The sequence below is a fragment of the Cynocephalus volans genome, chromosome 2 (genome assembly GCF_027409185.1).
Source record: "Cynocephalus volans isolate mCynVol1 chromosome 2, mCynVol1.pri, whole genome shotgun sequence".
Lineage (NCBI taxonomy): Eukaryota > Metazoa > Chordata > Mammalia > Dermoptera > Cynocephalidae > Cynocephalus > Cynocephalus volans.
The window spans coordinates 75372328-75395903 of NC_084461.1; the positions used below are offsets into that span (position 1 = coordinate 75372328).

The 23576-nt window shown below is 32.7% G+C and overlaps 1 protein-coding gene across 3 annotated transcripts in view; it reads right to left on the bottom strand.

Moving 5' to 3' along the window:
- Positions 1-5335: 5335 nt before the first annotated feature.
- LOC134370041 (transmembrane protein 161B) overlaps positions 5336-23576 on the bottom strand; it is a 62924-nt gene continuing 44683 nt past the window's right edge. For all 3 annotated transcript variants that reach the window (XM_063086970.1, XM_063086969.1, XM_063086971.1), the window contains 7 exons: positions 16999-17150; positions 16376-16436; positions 15756-15896; positions 13031-13144; positions 8854-9028; positions 7587-7683; positions 5336-6381 (listed from right to left, as the gene is read on the bottom strand). In XM_063086970.1, the coding sequence (XP_062943040.1) occupies positions 6104-6381; positions 7587-7683; positions 8854-9028; positions 13031-13144; positions 15756-15896; positions 16376-16436; positions 16999-17150 (1018 nt within the window). In that variant the 3' untranslated portion in view covers positions 5336-6103. The remainder of the gene's footprint in view (positions 6382-7586; positions 7684-8853; positions 9029-13030; positions 13145-15755; positions 15897-16375; positions 16437-16998; positions 17151-23576) is intronic.

A 23576-nucleotide genomic window follows, 5' to 3' on the forward strand; every position in this document is an offset into this window, starting at 1 on the left:
TTTATCTAGTCCTTGTTGCTTCTATAGGTCTCTCATACTTTAAATTGTTTTTTGTAGCTGACATGACTATTTCTAGTTGTTGCGGTGAGATTATTGGTATGCCACAACCAAACATATTCTATCCAGAAGACTAATTATTTTGTTAAGTGACATGTAAGACTTTTATCTAAATACATTTAGGACAATAAGTACAGTAATGAATTAACTAGGTTTCTACCATCCATTACTAGTACACAATTACACATTATCTATTATAAAACACAATCAGGGTCTTATATAGGAATTCTGCACATCTTGTGAGAATAATTTTTTTTAAATGTTACCTTGGTGACCTCAAAATTCTGAGAAAAACTTCAAAATCATGTACAGCACCCATGATAAATAATCTTTGATTGTTTACTTTGAAACAGCGTCACGGCCCCTCGGTCAATTCCCAGACTTGAAATAATTTGTAGATCAAGAACCCCTTGAATGAAGGGGAGGGCAGGTTCCCTTGAGGAAGGACTTGGATATGCTACCAAAAATTTATACTGTTAATCTTTTCCTAGCCTTCCCCAAAGGAACTTACAGCCTTTTACCCGAATAACTGTATAGTGGGGGAAAGAGAAAATAATCAGATCTTTGGGAGACTACTCGACACTGGCTGTGAACTGACACTAATTCCAGGGGACTACATCCACCAGTCAGAGTAGGGGCTTATGGAGGTCAGGTGATCAATAGAGTTTTAGCACAAGCCTGTCAGACAATGGGCCCACAGTGGGTTCCTGAGCCCATCCTGTGGTTATCTCCCCAGTTCCGGAATACATAGTTGGAACAAATATGTAAATACTCAGCAACTGGCAGTCTCCACATTGAGGATTCAAGTAATTCAAGAATATAAGGAAAGAATTCAAGTAATTCAAGAATATAAAGAAGATGGAAGAAAAAAATAATGTTCAAAATATTATTTTTCCTGCACTGTGGCATTGCTCTTTTAAAATTTTACAATTAAATTTTTAAAAAATAATGTTTAACACTTTAAAAATAATTTTTTAGTTTATTCCTATAATTCATTTCTTTCTCAATATTAATTTTATTTTTAGTTTATGGTCGCTGGCTGGATCTTGGTGTTATAATACCAGGCACTAACCAACTGAGCTAACCAGCCAGCCCCTCAATATTGACTTTAAATATTAGCCACTTATCCAAATTAGGTACAAAGACCACTTATTATAATGACAGAAAAATATGTGGAAAAACTTACATTTCATGCTTAAAGGAAGTGTTAAAAATAGAAATAAAAGAACAATTAAACATACACAAACACAATTACAGTAATTCCTCTATCATATCTCTGCTATCTAAAGTAATTCAGGGTTTCATTTTTTTAGTCTTTTGGAAATTTTTATGCATAAATTATTTTTCATGTGGAATTAGAGAACAAAAAATGCATTCCAAATAAAAATATATGTTAAAGCTATTTTTTGTACAGCACTATTTTAAAAAACACATCTCCCTCATTTTTAGTACTTCAATAATCAGTACTTAATATACACAAACTGTTTTATACATTTAACATTTTAAATAACATTTAACATTTTAAATAATTAAAAATTGTGATTAGATGCATTAATCCAACTTCGTCTTCAGTAATGTTACCCTTTGTGTAATTGACTTTGTGTAACAGATTATCTGACAGATTAAAAAACTATGGATAAAATTTGTCTGCCAAATGAACACATCATATGGCTCTAGTGCAACTCTTTTGAACTACTTTAAATCTTAAAGTTCTATTAGAATAAAATGTGAATATATCCAAATTGTTAAAAGCACCCAACAGAGAAATTATAAAAAGCAGACCAAAGAGACTACAGTTGTTATATGCTTTACTATTTATTATCAAACACTCAACATTTAATTCAATGGCTATAATCCTTCCTGTAGAACACACCAATTAAATAGACAAATATATAATATTGTCCATTAAAAAAATTTCCTTAGTAACCTCACAATTAGCAAAGTCCCAGCAATCAGGATGTTCTGCCTACTAAGGAACCACAGCGATTTAAGAAAACAACACTACGAAGGTCCTCATTTCCTTCAAGTCATTACTCAGAAATAACCTCAGTGAAGCTTTCCCTAGATGCCTTATTTAAAATTTTAAGTTTATCTCTACCCTCCAACTTCAAATTGATTACTCCCCCTACCCTCAAGTAATTAGATCCCATCACTATCTAACATATCCTATATTAGACTCATATTTATCTTTTTTTTATTGTCTGCATTCCCACACTAGACTCCAAGATCCCAGAGGGGAGTGATTTTGCTGTTTTGTTCACTGTTGTTTCTAAAGCATGTAGAACAATCCCTGGTATATGACAGGCACTCAATAAATATTTAGGGAATAATTAAATGAGTACAAACCAAAATATTCCTGGAGAAAAGACTCTTTATGAAGTTATTTTCAACTAACAATAAATGAATATTCTCTAACATGTTCTATAACGATTCCCGAAGCCAAAAATAGCTATATGCTTTTCTCAAGCTAACACAAAGAGAAGCTGATATCAGATTTAGAAATATATAGCCATATATTTAATGTAAACTCTTCACTTTACAGATTATAAAATTGAGGTCAACAGTGATGATGACAATTCAGTTCTACCTAATCAATATGAATCAAATGCCTAATAAGTGCAAAAAATAGCTAATTATGGGCAGAAATGGGATGAGAAGAGATGTTTCCTGATTCTTAGATTAGCATCCTTTCAACAAAATTATGCTGCTGCTTCATTAAAGGAAATGAATTGTCTTTTGCCACATGGGAGAAAGGAGAGGAGGAGCCACATGTAGGAAGTTACAGGGGAAAAAGGGAAAAACAAAAAAACAGGATGAAAAAATACACACCCTCTGACCCATTAAAAATAGGCCCATCTATCGTAGTTTGTGACTGTTTAAAAAAGGAGTCCAATAGTAACAAGACAAACATCTAAAATGGATATAACTGGTTTTTCTTTTTAATTATGAAGAAAACAAAATATTTTTTATTTCACTTATTTAGTTAAAATATTTCCACTTTAAAAAAGGGAAAAGTTGACATCAGCTTTCTGACCATTTTTAGTGTCCATGTCAGAGTTTTCACAGCATGTAACCAACTCAGCTATAAAGCCAGGATATGGACATAATGAAATGAGTAGGAGTTACAAAATGAGATTGTATGACTATTTGAGACACTAGGTCCAAACTCTAGGATCATAAGCGTGTTTAAATCTGATTCTTTAAGCCACCTAAACCTCTGTGATCTGCATTCAAAAATCACTTAGTTTTATTTTGCTGAACAGAGCCATATACCTTGATAGACCATTTCAATTATGTGATGGCTCAGAAAGTGTATATGAATTCAGAGAATGTTGAGACCTTATGCTTTGCAATACTGAGAATTTAATCTTTCATTTGAAAGAATAAAATCTAACCAGTGAAGTTCCAATTACAGATTTCATAATGAATTCTATTTATTGCTTCCTGGACCTATCAGTTCCATTAATGGATGAATATCTCTTCTGAATCATAACTCAAGAAGAAATGTCACTATTTTACCAATGATATTTATATCAGAAACAATAAGACAATGTGCCCATTCTGCTTGCATGCATTGGCTATTTTATGCACAGCAACTGGAATTCTGGGGGAAATACCAAAGATAACCACAATGCACACGAATATTAAGATAAAATTATACGCTTTTCATTTCAAACAAATCAATGGGGGTAGGAGGGAAAATGATTTTTATAGTACAATGGGCTGGGGAAGGGGGAGTGGGGATAGGAAACAACAAATTGTCAAATAAAATTCTACAAATCATACAAAGCAAGATTATAAAGCTTCCTACTTAATGTAGCTAACATATAATAAAAATAACTGATGTTTGAAGCACACTAGAATCCAATATAAAACATAAAATAACTCTACTGATCTAATTTGGGGATATTAAAATACTATTTAATTTTCATAAAGTACAAACCTTTTTGTACTTAAAGAGCTCAATTACTGGTAAAGACAAGATGCTTAGAATAAACCAGTTCAAATTTGCTTCGAAAGGGTAAAAAAACCTAAACCAAACCCATTACTTCAAATAATGAGGTTTGCTCAAGTTCACAGTGTACCTAGGGAGAGACCAAGTTTTAAAAAAAGTGAATCAACAGAATTTCAGAAATACATGTTATTCCATTCAATAATGAATTCTATGCCTTTTCCTCCAAATTTCTCCACTGTACAATCGTTGAAACTCAAAATAATATGAGATTATTTGAGTCTAACATGTGAGAACATTCACATACAAAACAAATGTCAAACTTTGGTATAATCTTGTTACAAGATACACACTTCTTTTAGTGATGCTGAAATATCTCAAAATATATTAGAAATGCTTCTTTTGGAAATACACACGAATTATCATGAGGCTGGCTTATATTCACAATTTATTACAATCAAAGACTTTTATCCAGTTTAACCATTTAATTTATTATTCAGTCTTTTAAAATATTAGCTATTTCTAAAATATTTAAATATACACCAAAAGACAGGAATTTGCTGTATTAAGATTTTTCAAATGAACATGAACCTAAAGCCTTGGAAGAAATTCCAAATGTAGGGTTCCAAACTTGCCTTTAATAGTGGTAACAGCAGTGTAACATATGTCTCCCAAGAGTTATATCAAAGAACATTTTAAACAAAAAAAGGAAAAAACAAAACAAAACCCTATTTATCTCTTGTAGCCATACTATTTATAACCTTAACCCTTTATTTTGGATTTTAGATGTAAAAAGCATCTAAAGAAATTTCATTCATCATTTTTTCTTTTTTTTCATTTCACTTTTTTCATTCAAATGAACTCAATTTCTGGCTTGGAAATTAAAACTTAATATTTCTAATTATAGAAACTACAAATTTAAAACAAGCCCTATTTAATACAGTAAATGATATCTGTAGATCTGTTAGAGAGAGGGAAAGATTATGATTTTTGAAAATGACAGAAAAAGAAATTTAATCAGGGAGAAATCACCTAAGCATTCAGAAAATGTTAAGTACTCTCACACACAGGCAACACAAATTGCTTGCTCTGCTGAACTTTCAAAATGTATTTTAATCTCATTCCAAAAAGAAATAAAAGTTCTAGGTACAAATACATCTCATTTCAAATCACTTTTTAACATACATTCAGCAACTTATAATATTATAAGAATCCAATATTTTCATCTTTTATAATCTCAATATATTATATATTTAATATATAATATATATATACAATACATACAGGTAGTCAGCAGGATTACAAAGTAATTTTTTAAAAGTCTGATCAGTACTGATAAATATTTTTAGACTATTAAGAGGAACTAATTAGGATCACAAAATGAAATAAAATATGGCAGGCTAAAACCTAATAGCAAGATCGCAAATGTTCATATGGCCAATCACTTTTAAAGAACTCTCAAGTTGGGTAGAATACATTTTAAAACAATAGTCTTGCTACTCTCAAGTAGCAGTACTGGTAGATAGTAAGCATGTACATTTTCATTATAATAACTACGCAGCTTTCTTTACTGTAATATACAGTAACTATCTCTCCTTTTCTGTTGGATTTTGTTGCTATTGTTCGAAGAACAACTAATATAATACCAACAGAAGCAACTTTAGCTCATTTCCCTCTCCTAAAGCATGGCTCAGTTTGAAGATTGTTCTATAGGCAGCCACTACGATGATTAACAGTACCTTAACACCATTAAGAGCAATCAACCAATAACTGGAGTCATATGAGATGTTTCAAAGTCTGTGGGAGGTTTCTGTAAACCAAGGTAATCAGAAATATTACCCTTATAGATAGCCCTCTCACAAAAATACAAAGAGTTAAAATTCCAATGCCACAGTGTAACAGTTAATCTACTCTGTGATTTTAAATATAACATTAATTCACCCTGAGAATACAGAGGGAGCATTTAAAATAAGATAGTCTGATATGTTTTTTTCCTTTGAATTTGCTTTCTTCTGGTTTTCTTCAGCCCTACAAGGGCACAAATATTTGAATTTAAAGTGTGACTTAGATATCTCCTTTTTTGTCAATTGAGATTCAGGCCACAGTCAGATACTGGTGATAGAAAACCCCAAAAAGGCTTGTAGAAAAGAGGCAAGCAGCAATCCACCAGGTCAGAAAAGACAGAAGTCCTCGAAAAAGGAGAGGAGTGAAAATGTTTTTTAAGCTGCTCAGTGCCACTGTTATTTGTGTAACAGTTACCTTCATCTTCCCATCAGCAGACGGTAATTCAGAGTAAACAGAATTGGAGGGTAGACTAGTATCAACTGGCAAGGTAGAAATAGATTCTGGATAAATCCCCCAGGAATGATTACCTAGAAAATTCAAGACACAATACTTGAATAGTAACTAATTCCAAAGCTTCTTATTTGGGGGGGGCGGGGGGGGGGGGGAATTCCTTAACCTATATTTGAAATTAAGAATATGAAGTTTTCTGGCACAGAAAATCATTTTATATTGAAAATAAAATAAAATACTTTCTACATACCTAAAACATTCACTTAACTTGACCAGACTATAATCTAGTCTCATCAAGTAAAGGGACACATAAAAGCAAAAAGTCTCACATACTTTTAATTAAACACACTAAAATCTGGTAAAATAATAACAATTTTTTCCTTGTATAAGACATGATTCAACTGCCTCTACTGGTGTGACAGGGACAGACGCAATAACTTCTTAGAAATCTTTTCTACCTCTAGAATATCAGAATAAATTTCTTTCCCAGAAACTATCTATGATTTCAATGTGAGAAACTATTAACTTCCAGAAACTTTTTTCATCATATACTTTCCTACGTAGGATAGGATATGAGTCATATAATTTACAATTGAGCTACCTACCCCTTTACGTTCCATAGATCCCCAAAAGGAATTTAAATCTATCATCAGCTCTATGGAATCTATTAACTCCACCCAAATAATACTTTTAGCTCCTTTGAGCTTCTTAAACCCCTACATTGGCAGACTGCCTGATCGAAGCAAAGGGAAATGATCAATGCAATAATAGATAGTTCTTAAATAACACCACACAGGGACTTGATAGCACAGTGAAAAGACTTGTAGGAGAACTTCGTACTTTTACAGAGAAGTCTTCACCCTTTTCAACATAAGTTATCTAAAACATAACTCACCAGAGGACTCTGTAATTTATATAAATTTTCAAGTACATTATGACAATTTAAATGTTAGACACTAACAAAATCTTAAATCATCTTCCTATAGCACAAAAGTAACTATGATCAACAGTGCTCACACAAGTTACCTAGTAAATTTGGGAAATAATTTGTAGTAAACAATTCTAACAAGTAAAGCATAAAGTTATAAAATCATATGGGCCTGAGTTTTCAAAAACAAGAGAATAAACCATCTTCTGCAGCTAAAACTTTCCCATGCTTCCTCTTAAAACTTTTAAAGAGAGAAACAATTTTAAAAGGCATATTTCTTTGTAGGTAACAAAAAGGATCATTAATTATAGGTAGAAAGTAAAAGATATTTTCCAGTTTCCAGAACATGCCTACCTAGTGTTTTCAAAAGCAGAGTTGTGTGAAGCAGCATTACCAGAGGTGCCACATACTGCAGTGCAATGACACAAAGGTAATAAAAGACTCGAGCCACCTGCAACCAACAACATTCTTAAGTATCTAATACAGCTAACATGTTATGAGTAAATTAAACTTTCATATAATTGCCAAACTGAAATTTTAAGAAACAAGTAATCCTTTCATGGAAAGGAAACTAAATGTTAACAAGTTTGTACTTCTTTATAAATGTTCTCAAACAGACTTCAGAAAGGGTCACTTTGAGGATAAGTTTTTAGAATGTGAAAATATGAAAGTAAATTCCTTAAAAATAATTCTTAAATGATGTACAAGGGGTCTTCACAGAAAGATCTACATTATCTTTTAACTCTATTTTTCCATATACTTTTTGAAGTACCCTCATACATAAATCAAAGAAAATAATCATTAAGATACAAATGGTATATACATTCACTTAGATTTGAAAGCTTTTTTAAAAAGTTAAAATCTCTAAGGGCAGCTATCTAAAATCAAACTAAACAGCAATAGCAGGCAGAGTCATATGTGAGCATGAACCCCTCATAAATAAAAACACTAAATTTCCATTCTACACGGACATATTTGATTAAGGTCAAATTATGCAGAAAATAAAATTCCTCTGACTGGAGAAAAATCAAATATAGGGGACCCAACATTAGTTCTCCACGAGACATGATCAGGTCTACTGCATTGGTGGATGGATTCCTAGCACTTTCCTTCTCTGAATCACCAATAACTTAATTATGAGGGTGATTCCAAAAATTCATGGAAAGATTCACATAACTTTTTATTCTATTCTTCCACAAACCTTTCAAAGTACCCTTGTACGTTTCATGTTTAAGTACATAAAATAATGTTAAAGGAATAAATTTAACCACTAAAAATATTTCCTACCCTTTAAGTCATAAAGTCTGGATGATATACTACAATGCCATTCGAATCATTTAGAGGGGTCTTATTTAGCAATAGCAAGCATACTGCAGCTTTGCACCACCCAACTATGACACGTAAAGCACTTACAGCAGGAAGAGAAATTGAGACCCTTTCTTCACCGAGCACCAAAATCAGACCGAGGTCTCTCTGATATCTGCCAATGTTAAGACTATCCTATTTATTTACAATAAGAATATTTATTGTGAGATTAAATACTATCTATTAAAGGAAACCAAACTTTTTTTTTCAGTAGAATTTTTGTTCCTTTTCATTTTAACTATGGTATAAAACTTACCATTTTCTGTAGCTCGACTGTACTTATTCGTCCTGCTTCTTTCTTCATCTGATCCACACATTTCTGGGCTAAGTTTAAATAAGCTTGCAGGTGACTACGCATCATGGCCAACCGCAATGCACACAGCAGGATAATTAACCAGAGTCGCAGAGTATCAAATGTAGCTTCTGTCATTCTACAGATCAAAAAGTTGACACGGTGCTCTCAAAGACCACAATATGCTAGCATGCTAGTTATATGTTAACGTTCACCATTTAAAATATGGGAAATCTATACTTAACTACAGTTGGAGACATAAAAGAATTCCACTCTGCCATTGACTTAGCTATATAACAGGTACTTTTGCTTGCATAATAGAACTAGATAGATAAATGCATCATGAAAGTATAAGAAGTAACAGAAACCTAGAAGAGAAAAGCAGAGCAAGACTTGGGATCCTTTCCTATATCTACCCTCCTCCAAGGAGGAAAAATTGGCCATGACATGAAAAGAGATGTTGGGTGCTCTTAAACTGGAAACAAGGGGACAGAAAAAAGGAAACCACAGGAGACTGCCTGTGGAAGTAACCAATTATCCATCTATTATAGACTACAGTTTGGTCTGATTATATTCATATTTGAATGAAATCTTTCATTTTGCTGAGTTCCTAATTGGGACCACTGGAAAACCAATAATTCTGATATATTATGAAGAAATCAGATCTTTCAGATTCCTCTACAAAACTTTTAACTTGTTATGTGCTGAAGCAATTCACTTCTGAGCAATTCCTCAAGGCTAAGGTTAGGATTTCAGGTGAGATGATGTATCTTTAGGACATCTTTTAAAAAACGAGACCTCCTCTGGTGAGGGTTCCTTAAAAGATTTTAGAAAGAAAAAATAATTTCTGATGTCTTTTAGGGGTTTAATGTTTTTAAAAGACCATAGTTCCTGCTTTGATAAAGGACTACATTGTGAGTAATTTGAAAGTAATGACTAGACTATCCTTGATGTTTACTCTAAACTCTAGCACATATCAGTAACATAATATGACTGCTGAAATGCATGGACTGATAGGATCTAGAACTTAGAAGGGTTTCCCCAAAATTCTTAAGAATATGAGGGTAAAATGAATGGATATAAAGAACAACAAATGGGAAAAGATCTTAAAAACCTCCTAATACTTCTCCCTAAAACTGGTTCTATTATTACCCTCTCCCACTGTCCAGCAGCAAGCCTCTAGGAAAGGAACTAAAACTACAATATAGGAAAAGATGCCTGGAGAAATAATGTTAAAGAATAGTACAGGAAACAGAAAAGGCAGAGAAGAGATGAAAAGTGTACAATTTTGTTTGAACTGTTTATGAAATGGAAGTCAAAATGAGCATGAGACAAAGGCTTTATTTTTACATGCTCTCTTCTCATTTCTTTCTTTTACAAGGTCATGAGTGGACATAAAATTCCAATGGAAAAGCTCTGTTGGCTAAGAAGGGTAAAGGCATAACATTTATCAACATGTTTCCACTATAATGAATGATGAAATTAAGGAGTTAGTCATGTGAGAGTAACAGTACACAAGATCCAAGACTATCCACAGCCTTGAAACTTTTCAGAGGACCTATTAACAATACTGTGCTCCCTGGAATTGTACAACAAGGAGAACAGACTGATAGCATCCTGAGGACAGTACTCACAGCCTTTGAGGATAACAGAGAGTAGAAATGAAGGGAATAAAATAAGGAAGTAAATCACAAAATATTTACTCAGTTTATGAGTTTAGGATTTAGATAATGGTCATTAAACAGCATCTTCTAATTCTGATTATTTAAGTAACATCATAAATATTTGATAAGCTGATCTACTGGGGTATCTCAGGAAAAAGCCAGAGCTGGGCTAACATATATAGGTAAAGAACAGGCAGAAGTAGTTTCCATAAAATCCTGATGTCCTTCTGGGCTTTACCATATTCTCTTTTGGTATTCTTTTTACAAGTTCATGAGCACACATGGACTGTGTTTATCTACATTTTACTTTTTCAATGCTGTATCAGAACACATGGATGGATTTAAATACATTTCTGGGTTGGAAATGCATTATAACAATTTTTGCTTCTGACTACAAATAGAGACCTTTCCACAAATCAATTTGTCTATGTGACAGAAGAACTTGTCACTTGCTTTTTCCCCTATCCTACTCTCTTTGCTTGATGGGCAGCCAAGCTTTGATGATCTACCCCAAGGACTTTGGATTTTAAACAAAAATTAAGAACCACTTCTGTCTAATCATGTCATCACTAATTCACAATTAAAGAAGAATAGGATGAAGCAGAGGTAAGACTGTAATTTTGTTTGAACTGTTTATAAAACAGGTTGGAAATGGGGGGATGGAACAAAGGGGGAAAAATGATTTAGGAAGAAGATCCCAGGTCTTCATGTACAAACAACATTTTTCCTATAACTTAATAAAAACCTAAGGGAAACATTCCTTATCCCCCTTTCTGTTAAGCTAAATATTCACTGCTAATAAATCTGCACAAAGTTTAGTCAGGCAGAAAGTGGGAAGGAATGTTGGTTTAACCACCAAATGTTTATATACACTAAATCTGGCTGAATAACCTCAGCCAAATTATTTAATTTCTGAGTCTGTTATTTCAACTATAAAATGGGATGAGAACAGAAACCACAGATGGACAATTACTATAAGAACGAGAGAACATACATAAAGTATCAATACCTAATATAATAACTGGTTCATGATGAGTTTATCATAAATGCTAGTTTCCTTGTTTTATCAATTTAACTGAGGAAAATATAAAATCAGAGAACATAATTACAGGAGTATGAAATCCAATTTCTATGACCAAACTTCAAGGAAGGATTGGGAATGCTTTTAGCATCAAAGACATGAATAACAGGTTTCTTTGAGACTGTCTAGAACATTAGGATCCTTATAATTACTTTTATTTACTTCAAAAATCTGTTAAGTTAAAATTACCACTAAGGTTTAGCTGTGTGGGGAAAAACTACTTCTTCAGTAGATACTGAAATATTGATAACCCTTAATTCAACAGGATTAACTCTAAAAAAAAAAATTGTCATGGTCATCACTGATTATATACTCCAAGAAAAATTTGTACCAGTATCTAAAAAAAGTACGTAATATAAAATGTACACTGTGGAGTTAATGACTAGTCAAGTACTTCTATTTTAATTTTGATGATGCAAAGCAGTGAAAGGAACATTGATTAAGCACTTCCAGCTGATTGTATTACATGTTCTTTCATTTAATTCCAATGATAACTTTGTGAGGTGGATACTATTATCTGCATTTTCCAGATGGAGAAACAGAGGCCAAGAAGTTAAATAATCTGCCTCAAGCGACAGTTTTAGTAAGGAGCAGAGCTGTAGTTTGAACCAGTTCTGTCTGAACCTTTTTGTTACCCTAACATAGTTCCACAAGGCTAATGAGTTAACATATCAAGTACAGTTATTAATGTCTCTTAATAAACTGTTTCTAAGTTTCCTTACCATCTTCTTCTGTTAAAATACAGTTGTCTAACTGGAGAAATATCAACTAGTATTAGATAGTAATGTTAAGCTAAGGCATTGTTTTTAAACTGTTAGGTGTGATGATAATGTTGTTATATAGGAAAATGTCCTTATTTTCTAGAGATGCAAACTAAAGTACTTAGGGGTAAAATTGTTATGTCCGTAATTTACTTGGAAAATACTTCATCAAAAAACAAAACCAAAAAATGGATGAAGCAAATATGGAAAATGTTAGTAACTATTAAATATGGGGGCTGAATATATGAGTTTCCATTTATATTACCCTTTTTTATTTCACAATTTTCACAATAAAAAATAGAAATAAAAGAACTGTGGAAGGTATCTAAATAATAGGCATAATGACAACAGATAAATGTCAGATGTCAACTCGATATCAAAAAGATAAAAAAACTTACAAGTGTATAAGATAATATTAGCACAAGGTAATAATCATTATGTTCATTAACAAAGATCACAAAACAGTTAAATGTAGCTTCATTTTATAACACATATATCAGCATTTCTATTAATGTGTGAAAAATACAGTGTTCTAATTTTATCATTAAAAAACTTAAAGACAGTAAATAACATTTAGGAAAACAGTTTTGATTATATAACGAAACAAAAATTGACCCTCAAATACCCATACTTACAAAGGGACACTTTCTTTACCCAATGGTGGGTTCATAATGTAGTCTTTGGTGATTGGTTTTACCCAGAGCAGAACCATAAACAAAGGTGCCAAAAAGTTGATGTGAAGTAATGTTCTGAAATTATGTAAGAAATAAGTATAAAAATCCAGAAACAAAATGTGCTAATAAATTAGAAAAAGTTGGGTCTTAACTAAAATAAAGGTAGGAACTTATTGCGGCATTCTACATTAAGGTACTATTGTCACCATAATTTTACATTTATCATTATCTTTTAACACTGATTTGAGCCCTTGAGAAACTACATTATTATCTTAATTTTTCAGATGAGAACATTTTAGATCAAGAAAATGTAAATGACTTGCTTATGGCAATATAACAGGTTAGAGGCAGATCTACAACTAAAATCCAGATTTGTTCACATCTATTCTAGTATTCCTTAACAATCTCAATAGTATTCCCTTGATTCAATAAACAGGTACTTTAATAATTCTCTAACGTTATACAGTCAATATATTCAAAAGATTTTCAGTACAGAAAGTCATTTGATACTTTTCAGTGCCACTGACACAAAGTGCCTCTTCATTGTCTACAAGTAAGTGATAGTGATTAGCCAAGTCCACAATACTAGAAGGCATATATGGCAGGTGGCAATTACTGCAACAACTTGTTAATGAAGAACCTCTCAGTATGTAATGATCATGTATAATGTTTAAATTACACTGTTAAAATCATAAGTGATTCACATATTTTTCTTCTTGGACTGTTATGAACATACCTTAATTTCCCTATCTTATACAAATCAAGGAAATTTACTCTTGACAAGGCAGTGTACCTAACACAGCAAAGGGTTTCAGGTCATAACTATAACTTCACTGTTAATTGTCCAAGTTATCCTACAGAGACAGATAACTGGTAAACATTTTTCTTATTTTAGAAAAAAGGGCAAATTCTATAGACTATTTTATTAACATGTACTGCTGTCCTTATCCACCAAATGGAAGGGTCTAAAATACACAAACACACACATTTTTAAATATCACTATATGAGCAAATGATAGTGATCTGTGTGAAGAAACAGAGCTGGGTCAGGAAACCATGAACACCTGCAGGGAAAGGCAGAACTATGGTTCTAACAGCTGGCGTTAAAACAAGTCCTAGTGCCTGACCACGGGGGTGAAGAGAATGCTGCTCTTTGTGCCAGTCATCGAACTCTCACAACAGAACTAGCTTGTCCACACCCTTGTATCAAGGCAGGGTGCTGGAACGCAATTGAAGGGGCTGCAATAAACTGAAAATAAAATAAAACCCCACATCCCCAGAGAGAAAAAAAAATCTTAAAAAGAAGCCACATTTTACTAAAAAAGACACTAAGATGTACACCCCACCCCATCCCAACCACCACTAAATACTTTAAATGTTTTTATAAGGTGATTCTTTCATCCAGCAGCCCGGGTAAACTATCGGGTGCAGGGGAAGAAAGAAGCAGTATTAGGTATGCGGTGTTGCTAGGGAACACTCTAGTATCAAGGAGCAGCCCACAGAGGTTTCAGTAGCTTGTGAAGGGCTCCCCTCCACCCACCCTTTTCAGCTTATTTAAATCATAACACTGGGGTTAGTGGATTGAAGTGTGTGTGTAGAGAGGAGGGGAAGAACCAGGTTTTGTCTTTAAAAAAAGCAATTAGAGAGACGGGTGGTGGGAGAAAGGCAGGATGTAGCCAAGAACATGCTGAGTAAAAGGGGGGGGGGGAGAGGGATGATGGATTGAGTAGTGGGAGGTGAGAATAAGTAAATACACAAAGCATATGTACAAAAACGGAGGTAAGGATAAAGAAAGAAAGACTGTCAAAATTAAGTTAAAGAAAAATGTCATAGGTAAGAGAGATAACCATGTGAAAATAATAGAGAATCAGCATCATTAAATAGAGGTTTTAAAGACAGAAATGTTAGGAAATATTATCACCCAGAGAAACTTAATGACTATAAGTACATATATCAAAACGAAATATTCTCAAGTTGGGCTTCTACTGCAAAACAAAATGATGAGACAGGAACTTTGATCTGGATGAGTTGAAGTAGATATAAGCCTGCCTTTCTGCCAAGGTATCTACATTAATAAAAAAAATTGGTGACAACCACAAGAATATAGTAAATGGGCTATATGTAGTTAAAAGTAATCTATGCTATATAACATTGTACAGTGTTAACAATCCCAAGATAATGTATTATTTTAACAAGTCTAACAAGCAGATCAATAACTTAAAGAAAACAAACATCTTTTATGTATACAACCTTTACTTTTGAAATTTTTAAAAATAAAATATTTTAAATAAAAATATTATTTAAATAAATTTACATAAAATTTAAATCAATATTTTTAGGAAAAATGATTTTTAAGGGAAATTTCCACAGATCTTCAGTTCAGTTTTAAAGATTACAGTATCATAAGTCTCTGAATCAAAGAGAACTAACACAAATTTTGGAATTTCAATTTTAACAGGTAAAACGAAAATTTAGTAACTGATGGTGTATTTTAACAAAAGATTTAAAATTTAAAAGCAAATAAAAGAAACTTGCTTATAGTTGAAAAAAAGTGGTGTGACATCAAATGGTTACTTGATTATTAATTTTCAATACAATAATTTATTATTTCATTACAATAATATACCTTCATTAAGATGAAAAACATATATTTATCTGCATGTGCTTATGTACATTTTCCGCTTACTGTGTAATTTTTTCTGTTGCCAAATTCAGGGCATCCAGATGCATTTGAGCCAGACGTAATCCAGGAAATGTCAAAAAAGCCCCAATGAATGAACAGAAAATAGCCAGGAAAATTTTGAAAGTAAGTTTTGAAACAGGACCCCTAAAAATAAAATTTTTAAAAAAGATTTTATAGTTAACTTTCCAAGAATTTCCTGTCTTCTACCTTACAAATTGTAATAATAACCGTAAAACAAAGTAAATTTCTACAGAAAGAATGTTCTTCGTACTTATAATGGATCTTGGTGAACTGTGAACTAAACCGGGCATACCTCTTTAGTCACAGTCATTAACAACCTAATCTACACATTCAACACAGAATTGACATGTGACTTTATTATAAACTTAGTTTAATCTTCGGAGGCAGAGAAATAACAGCAAATCTACCTAAGAATTCTACGAAAGGTATTAACTTTGTATAGCCATAAAAATTATGAGTAAGGATGTTTCTAGAAGAGACAGTTCAACTTCAAAAGAACTCTTTTCACTGATTAAAAACAAATAACCATTTATAGTAAATACTGCTTTACTAAAAATGGAAATTTTAAAATTTAAATAATGCTTAATGTTTCAAAAACTTACTGAGATTCTAAACCTTGCTTTTCAAAAAACTGCATCGCACTGTCTGAAAAATTTGTAAACCCTGTAGGAAAAAAAAGAGATTATCTTATCGCAGGGGTAAAATATAGAATCTTTCCCTGGAAATAAAATGCAAGAAAACAGATCATCTTAAATTTTGAAGTGACTAGCTTAGCTCTTTCATGTGTTAATTAGTATGCCATAATGCAATAAAATTTGGTTATTAGCAGGAGCAGTCTTTGAAAACATCCCTTTGATATTTGTGCATTCCATGAGTGTGCATAAAATTTGCATTAATTCTTTAACTATGAGAGTAAACTTTAGCATTACAAAAACTTATTTAAGTGTAAGAAAACATGAGGGGACAGTACTGTTGGAGAAAGATTAATAAAAAACAGCTAAAACAAACAAAAAGAGAAGATCTTAAGAAAAAATAAAGGCTAATTAATAAGAACATTGCAGAATATACACCTCAAATCTAATTTTAAAATATATCAAACATAAAGCTGACTTAAATATCAAAGTCAACAATATTAACACTAAAAAAATTAAATAATAAAAAGTAAAAAAAGAAATTAACACTGGATAAAGCAAAACTGATTTTTATAGTTGTATCAAACTATTACCTGTTTCAAGTCCAAATTCCAGATAATTTTCTTTCACAATTAAGACTGCCATTGCTTTGACGAAGAAAAAAAATCCAAAGGTGACACAAACTGATCTTTCACCACCATCTTCTACTTTAAAATAGTGTGTAGTTAATGAAAATAGAACTTTGCTGCAGAAGGAAAAGTTCAGGAAAAATCACTAATAACTTTGTGGGAGCTAATACACAACCATCTTTACAGGATCTGACTCCAATAAAATTTGACCACAACATTTATTTTGATTCTGTAACACGCTTATCTATAAAATATCCTTTGGAAGGAAGTGAAAAACTAATGAAAATCTGAATAATCTTCCAGGAACTAGAATATAAAAGCAAAGAAAATCTATATGGAGTTTATAACATTTTAAAATGAAGGACAAGTGCATCCACATATTAAGTTGTAATTACGGAATGTACTTCTAGTTTATCTGACTCAGATTTTACTAGGAATTCAATGCAGTTTATGAAACACAAAATACTGTTTAAGGGGTGATGGGATTCTAGAATATAGATGCTCAAACTTTTCCCTCAAGGGTATTCTGAATCCCATGTTTCTTACTCATTTATCTCTTCTCCAAAACAAAAGAAAAAAAGCCAGTGATTTATTTTACGAGTATCAAACTCTACAGGTCCATTTCTTTCTTGGCATTATAAGGAAGAGCTTACATATTGGAAGAGGATAAGGAAAGAGGAATAAGGTTAAAAAAACAAAATATAAAAACTCCAAGACCATAACTAAACTGTTTTTAAGATACAGCTATGATTTCTCTTACTGCCTAAGGGCCCTAAGCCCACATTTGAAAAACACCACTTCATTTTTTTCTGAAAATATATACCAGAATCTATAGACAATTTCCAACTCCTTCACTTATACTGTAAAGCAAAATAATATCTTTAGCCAAAAGTAATATCAAATGATCAGAATGAAATTGCCCAAAGATTACACCTATTAACAAACTTTGTTACCCTAGAATAATTAAATAAATTACGAAATATGTCAACAATAAAGGAAAACAAAATTAGATGCAACCTGACCCAGGCACGAAGCATAATCTTGCCCTTATCATTAATACTTAATCTAATTAAGTATTAATCTAATTATATAATTAATCTAATATAATCCTATACCACAAATGCTTAAACTACTATAATCCCTGCACCCTCAATTCATATTGTATACTGGATAAATCTTAAAACCAAGTACTTCCTAAATCCCATGTTAGAACAAAATCTCCCCATAACACATGTATAATACTATGATCTGGTCATACCCACATATTCAAGCTTTCTTTCAATAGTCCCCAAACCTCCACCTAGGTCAGAATAGTCTATTTACCATCTCCTGAATGTAATCACCACAATGTCTTAGATCATAATCTCTTCATCATCTCAACTGTCCTTTTCCCTTTCCTCTACCTAAAGACTCAACTAAAGCTCCACATCCTTCATGAAGCTTACCATTACCTCTCCAGCCCAGATCACTCTCCTCTTCTGAATTTATTATAGCACCTTACTACTATAATTCACTTGCCACGCAATCATATGCTATCTCGAATTGTAGTGTGACAAAGTTGTAAAGAAGTCATTCTCTAGATCTAGAGTGCCAGGCTGAATCCTAGTTCATTTTTACCAACTGTGTCATCTTCCACATGAAAATTAACCTCCGTTTGTCTCAGTTTCTTCATCAGAAAAATGCAGCCACTATATCCATCACCTCAGAAGTCTATTTTGAAAATTAAAAAGTTCCTTCTAGTTCTCAGCAACAACTTGATGTTTTCTAGATAACTGAATTAAATATTGAACTTCTAATACCAAAAAGTAATGGGAATGTATACAAGGACAGATGGATCACATGATGATTCAATTACTAGTTATGTTTAAATCTTTTAACTTTCTTCATGAAAATTTAATTTAAGAGGTACAAGATTCCACAAACTGTAGTGGTATGGTGTGGGCTGAAAATAGAGGTGTGCGTTAACCTCTACCTAAGTAGCAACTGTGCTCTCAACTCTCCCCTCCCACTGCCTTCCTATGCAGACAGGTAATTAACTCTACTTTGAAAACAGCAGAAGACTAAGATTTCACCTCTGAAGAAACTGAACCTGAGGCACAGGAGAGTTTATAGTTAAGCCAACTGTGTTGAAAACAGGATGATTAAGAGAAAGTCTACATGCTCAAAAGTAGTACAGTCAGCTCTCCATATCCACAGGGGATTGGTTCCAGGACACTCCCGCCCCAATCCCCTACATACACCAAAAACCTCCAGTGCTCAAGCTTCTTACAGTTGGCCCTCTGTATCCACGGGTTAAGCACTCGCAGATAGATACATAGGGCTGACTGTACTCACCTTGGAAATGTGCGCAGCAGGACTGCATATTTCAAATGGAAGATTAAGAAACACTCCTCTAGATAAACCAGAAGGCCCCGAAGAAAAGACCAACAAAGATATTATGGATTACCTAAAACAAAACCAGCTTTAGCATTACCAAGTTATTTTTCAGTGAAACCAACCAAGCCCTATACTTGCATACAAAGCTTCCAATTAGCTTTTAGTGTTTGGCTCTTAAAAGTGAAAGAAATACTCAGACATTAAAGCAGGGATCAGAAAACTTTTTCTGTAAAGAACCAGATACTAAATATTTTAGGCTTTGTGGACCATATACAATCTGTCGCATATTCTTCTGACTGCTTTTTCTCCTCCAAATATTTTAAAGTGTTAAAAGCCATGCTCAGCTCAAGAGCTATGCAAAAACAGACTGTGACTCAGACACTACAGGCCATCATTTGTCAACCCCTGTATTAGAACATAGCACCTTATATAAGACGAGATAACATTAGCAACAGGGAAAATGTTACTTAGAGAAAAAAGGGATGATAAAGGCAGCAGAATAAAAAGTTAAAAAAAATATATAACTACACAAGTATATATAGATACACACAAACATTTTTACACACAGATATCTATATATCTCTATATTTCACAAAGCTAAGCAAAGATAAATACATCTCTGAAACAGGAGCAGAATGCTATGAAAAAGGAATGGTCAGAAACCAAAAATAAGCTCAGAAAAATTAAAAACAGGGCAGACCAAAAAAAATCAATAAATTTGAAATATGAAGTTGAGGGAAAGTTTCATCAAGCAGAACAAAAAGACAAAGATGGAAAATAAGAGAAAGGGTGATAAGATGAGAGGGTCAATCCAGGAGGTACAACATCTAACTAACAAAATTGAGAGAGAGAGAAATGGAGGGTGGATGTGGGGGACAAACAGAAGAGAAGAAATTCTCAAAGACATAATAAAAGGAATTTTCCAAACTTGAAGTTTCCAAATTAAAAGAGCCTATCAAAAGCCCAGAACAAGGAAGTAAAAAGGTCTCCAACAAAGTAGACAATCATAAACCTTCAGAAACCAAATTAAGAGAAGACTATAAAAGTTTCCTGAGAAGAGGGCCGGCCCGTGGCTCACTTGCGAGAGTGTGGAGAGTGTGGTGCTGATGACACCAAGGCCGTGGGTTCGGATCCCTTTATAGGGATGGCCAGTTAGCACACATTGGGAGAGCATGGTGCTGACAACACCAAGTCAAGGGTTGGGATCCCCTTACCAGTCATCTTTTAAAAAAAAAAAGTTTCCCAAGAAGGAAAATAAAGCAAAACAAGTCAAATACAAAAGATTAAATATCACAATAATATTCTAATTCTTAATAGCAACTTTTGAGGTTAAGGACAATACAGCAATGTCTTCAAAACTGTGAAGAAAAATACAACCTAGAAATTCGAGACACAACCAAATACTAATCAAATGAATAAGAGTACAAAACTAAGACACTTTCAAAACTGCAAAGTCTAAAATGTAAATACTATGTAAATAGTTGTTTTACTGTATTTTTTTTATTTGTATTAGTTTTGATTGTTGTATTGTTATTTTTTATCGGTTTTTTTCTTTTCAAATATTTTCAATCTGTGCTTGGCTGAATCCATGAATGTGGAACCCATGGACAAAGAGATTGTATAGTGAAATGCTCATGATGATCCATTAATATTAACCCACTATTACAAGTGTTTACTGTGCTTGTGAAACACAAAGTACCATAAAACTTTAAGATTTCAATACAACCTAGTACAGGCAAAGTTCTGACACACACACACACACACACACACACACACACACACAGGCAAAGTTCTGACACACACACACACACACACACACACACGTTCTGAACAAAACAGACTATGTATTTAGCCTATTTCATAGAGAAGTAAACAGGCTGTTTTTTTAAGGGTTATATGCCAAAAGAAAAATGAGTATTTTCCAGCAATAACTCCAGTGCTTAACAGTTCCTGACCAGGAACTCAAAAAAGATTTGCTGAACCAACTGATGTCTATTCGGATCCCACAAAATAGGAAATAAAATTCTTGTGAAAGAGACTTATGTTTCAACTTATTATGAACACTGCTCTACCAAACCTTTAGAGCAATGTGTATTACATTCTAACAATATACAATAAACCCAAAAAGTAGCATATGGTAGTAGACCAAAACCCCCTAAAAAGACAGGCTATTTTTCACATTAGACTTCTCAGAATACAAATCTGGCTTTTCCCCCCCTTTTTTAAATAAAGGGACAAGAGATATAATACAGTGCACTGCCCCATTTAGAGGTCTTCACCGACAACTGTGGTAATTTAATTTTGAGATCACTTAACAAAGAATTTCTATACTAGCTAAAGCAGTAACAAAGTTTGTTAAGCTATTTAGCAAATTTCTATAATACTTACATAACAAATTATTTTGAAATAAGAAAGAAAAATCCTTTTATGATCTAATCCCATGCAAATGCTTATTAATAAGCTATTTATATAGAAAAATAAATCATAAACCACACGTAAAATACTGTAAGAACATCTTTCAAAATAAAACTTCTACAAGAGCTATTTCATTTTTTTTTCTTTTTTGTCTTTTTCGTGACCGGCACTCAGCCAGTGAGCGCACAGGCCATCCCTATACAGGATCCGAACCGGCGGCCTCGGCGCTCCCAGCGCCGCACTCTCCCAAGTGAGCCACAGGGTCGGCCCATAAGTTACACTTTTAATAAAAAATTTTATACTAGCAAATATTCAAGTCAAGGACAGGTGTGAAGATTTACTCAGGAGGAAGTATTTTACACATGGTTACCTTTGAGCTAAAAATAAGAGCTTTCAAATGGTAAACAGGCTTAATTTTTAGTTCTAAAATGGCAAACTTCTCTAGAATCTAAGATAATAACTTAAATAACATATACATATCAAGGTACTATTATATTTCAACTTAGTTTATACTCAAATTGCTTTAAAAGCCCAATTTTCATATTAAGAAAAAATGTCTTCTGTACCCTAACACCTGAAATTATTCAAAGATATTTTACCAATGCTGTTTTGGAAGGAAGAAAAAGAGAGACCATACTCCAAGAAGAAATATTTTGTTGGCAACACACAGATACCGTAGATAGTATCTTATGAAATAAACACAGAGATTTCCCCAAAATTTTTCAGATTCATAGTTATTTTTAAAATAGATCATATTTCTACTCAACTAAATGATTTCATGTAAACTGAAAGTTTTTCTACTCTGTGAAAGGATTATATACTTATTTTTTGTGACCCCCCCATGAATAAAAAAAACACCGTTTTTTCCTATTCAAATGGTTAAACCTTCCCACATATTTTTCCAAAAAAAAATGCAACCAAAATTCTCAAGACACATTATACTGCATTCTACACTGCAAAGAAACCTAGAAACTGTAACAAGAATCTATTACAGATATACACTGAAAACTAACAATAAGTCCATTAATCCTTATAAATGTTAAAAAAAAATAAATAATACTTGGACAATTTTTAACTAAAATATTTTTTCATATTTTCTTAGAAATGCAGGTTCAATATTTTAATTATAGAGAAAAGAAAAAGAACCTAAAAGTCTCTCAGATATAAGCAAAAAACTATCATGCATGTTTAAATCCCCATCCCACAAACAAGCTGTAGTCAAACTCAATCTAACCAGACTGCGGAGGAAAATAACAGCCAAAGATTTCTGAAAGCATAAAATACAAGCTTTATTTAAAAAACAAAAGAAGGCTAGCCTTAAATTTTTAGTTTCAGAAGGAAAACTATCATTTTGTAGCTAAAAGAAGAAAAAAGTCAGACTCAATTATAAATTAATAAACAGAAATAAGGTCCTATTACTCAAGTTTCCTCTTTAACTCTAGGACTCTTACCTGAAATCTGAATAATTTGGCAGCATTAATGTCATAAAAGGTCTCCAAAAGTTTATGAAAGAAACAAGATTTGATAAAACATGCTATATACAAATTTTCAAGATAAACAAGTGCCCTGGAGCTCAGATCCAATAACTTTAATTCTGTTCCTTTCTCACTAGACTTGACATCTTATGCACTCTACTTCAATGTTCAATGTTTCATTTTCCTTACTAATCTACAGCATAACATTTTTTGTAAAGTAAGAATATCATAATTTATAACCTTTTAAGGAATTTAGAAAGGGTGACTAAGTGGCAC